Raw genomic sequence first — 2,057 nt, 5'->3', positions numbered from 1 at the left:
TTGGACACATGTGTATCTAATAGCTGTCAAGAGATTTCAGTGTCATCATTACAAAGCTGTTGCATGGCTTCAGACACTGGAACGCCCATGTTGGACAGCTTGTAAATTTAAGACGTTAGGCTACATAGCACAGCATGAGAGGGAGAGAAAGGAGAGAGATTTCCCATGAGGCACTTGTACCTGGAATGTAGTTTCATGATGTGAGCTTTGGCTGCATTTCTGCTTTATTAGGCTGGATTAAAGAACTACAAATGACTGTTTTCTGGTGTCCCCTAAACACAGTGCCAATGCAAATTGTCCCAAAACAGTCACAATGTAATTTTATGGTCTCTATTTGTAATAAGCCATTACTGAAGTTTTTTTTCTCAGCTTTACTCAGGCCTCCTTGATCTGGGAGACCATTCATGGCCTGGGTGATTCATGGCAGGTTTTTGAGCAAAGGGCCTGTGTGTCTGTGTCTTGCAGACATCAAAACCCGAGGGCGAGTGTTTGGTTGGCCGCTTGTGTTGAACAAATACCGCAGTGTGCGCCTCGGACTCCGCTTAGTGCCTCACGCCCGCCGTACATCCCCACTGAACAACCCTGTCTCCTCCAAAGCCGGGGCAGGAGCAGCCCTACGTCCAATCAATCACAAGATGGCTGGCCTCCGGGCTTGTAGAGTCGCCGAGTCAGCAGCTTCACCGCACAGGTAGCATGTGGGGAAAAGAACGACTTGAGTTCTGCCATGCTGCTGATAGTTCAGTTTGTTTTTTGGCTGTTTCGCTTTCCGCAGACCGAGACAGGCCTTTTTGTGCCGAAATGTAGTCCTTTTTTTTCTTTTCGTAGAGGTAGGAAACCTTGGAAAATACTCTGAAAGTGCTTTTTGGATTGGCTTCAGTGTTTTCTTTCTTTCTTTCTTCCTCTCTTTTTTTTCTGCCTTGAAGTCTGTTTTCTGATTAAAGAGCCACATTAGCTATAAAACTTAGCCCTGAAGCACAGGGCTATTTGAGAGGGTATTGGGCCCACTGCAAATTGCTGACTGACACCAATGTGAGAGAGCATTGGCCAAAAAAATGTATCTCTACATCACAGAGAGACAAGTAGCGCGCATACTTGGAGGGAGGAACGCGGTCACATTTTCCTGACATACACAAGGCCATGCCTCCACTTTTGATGTGTGTAACAGAGAGCGGTATTGTTCAAGTAAAGTCACAAAGAAATCCTAATAGTCTCATTTGTAGTTCACAAATTAGCAGACTTATATTTATTTGAAATGCATATATATATATATACAATATATACTGTATATATATATAGGCATTTCAAATAAATATGTCATATTTCATGTAAATATGTGTTCAGTTCAGAGATAGACAGAGTTGATATTTATTAAATAGTTCACTTTAACCAATGTGCTGTCAGTACGCCATTCATAATGAGTGCCACCTAAAGCTTGATTCTTATGAAGCTCGTACATGATGGGAATATTTCAGCTGCTCTGACGACTGTTAGGAAATTCAAAACTAGTCCAGTCTTCATCAGATATTACTTCAGTCAATAATGGTGAATTAACTGACAGTAGTAATGAGCTGGAATATTTTTTGAGTTTCTTTGAAACTCTTTACACACGTCTCTTGTTGACAGTAAACTTTCAATGGAAACGTTTTTCCGAATAGCTTTTTTGTCATGTACATATGCTTTTGAATCTCCTGCTTGACACATATTACTGTAAATGTCGGGTGGCTGTGTTCCTTGTATGGAAACAAGGTCAGGTGATGTCCTCAGAAGTTTAGTAGAGACCTCCAGACACCCTGACCCGTTGAGCCAGATTAACCCTCACTCATCTATGAAACCCCTTACTAGCCAACCACACACACACACACACACACACACACACACACACACACAGACACAGCTCCACACTAACAAATTCACATACTCAAAAACACACTCCCCTTTAACCTTCATATGCATAATATTCTCTCTCTCTCTCTCTTCACACACACACACACACACAGACACACACACACACACACACACACACACACACACAAACAAACCACAGTACCCACCGCCAC

The 2,057-nt window shown here is 42.4% G+C and overlaps 1 protein-coding gene across 1 annotated transcript in view; it reads left to right on the top strand.

Annotated features, from left to right (window-relative positions):
• LOC125311009 (serine/threonine-protein kinase TBK1-like) overlaps positions 1-692 on the top strand; it is a 13,344-nt gene extending 12,652 nt beyond the window's left edge. Inside the window, exon 8 of the mRNA XM_048268813.1 lies at positions 466-692. Coding sequence (XP_048124770.1) covers positions 466-692 — 227 coding nt within the window. The remainder of the gene's footprint in view (positions 1-465) is intronic.
• Positions 693-2,057: the final 1,365 nt, after the last annotated feature.

This window comes from Alosa alosa, chromosome 17, assembly GCF_017589495.1.
Source record: "Alosa alosa isolate M-15738 ecotype Scorff River chromosome 17, AALO_Geno_1.1, whole genome shotgun sequence".
Classification (NCBI taxonomy): Eukaryota; Metazoa; Chordata; class Actinopteri; order Clupeiformes; family Clupeidae; genus Alosa; species Alosa alosa.
This window is presented reverse-complemented; position numbering and strand designations above follow the sequence as displayed.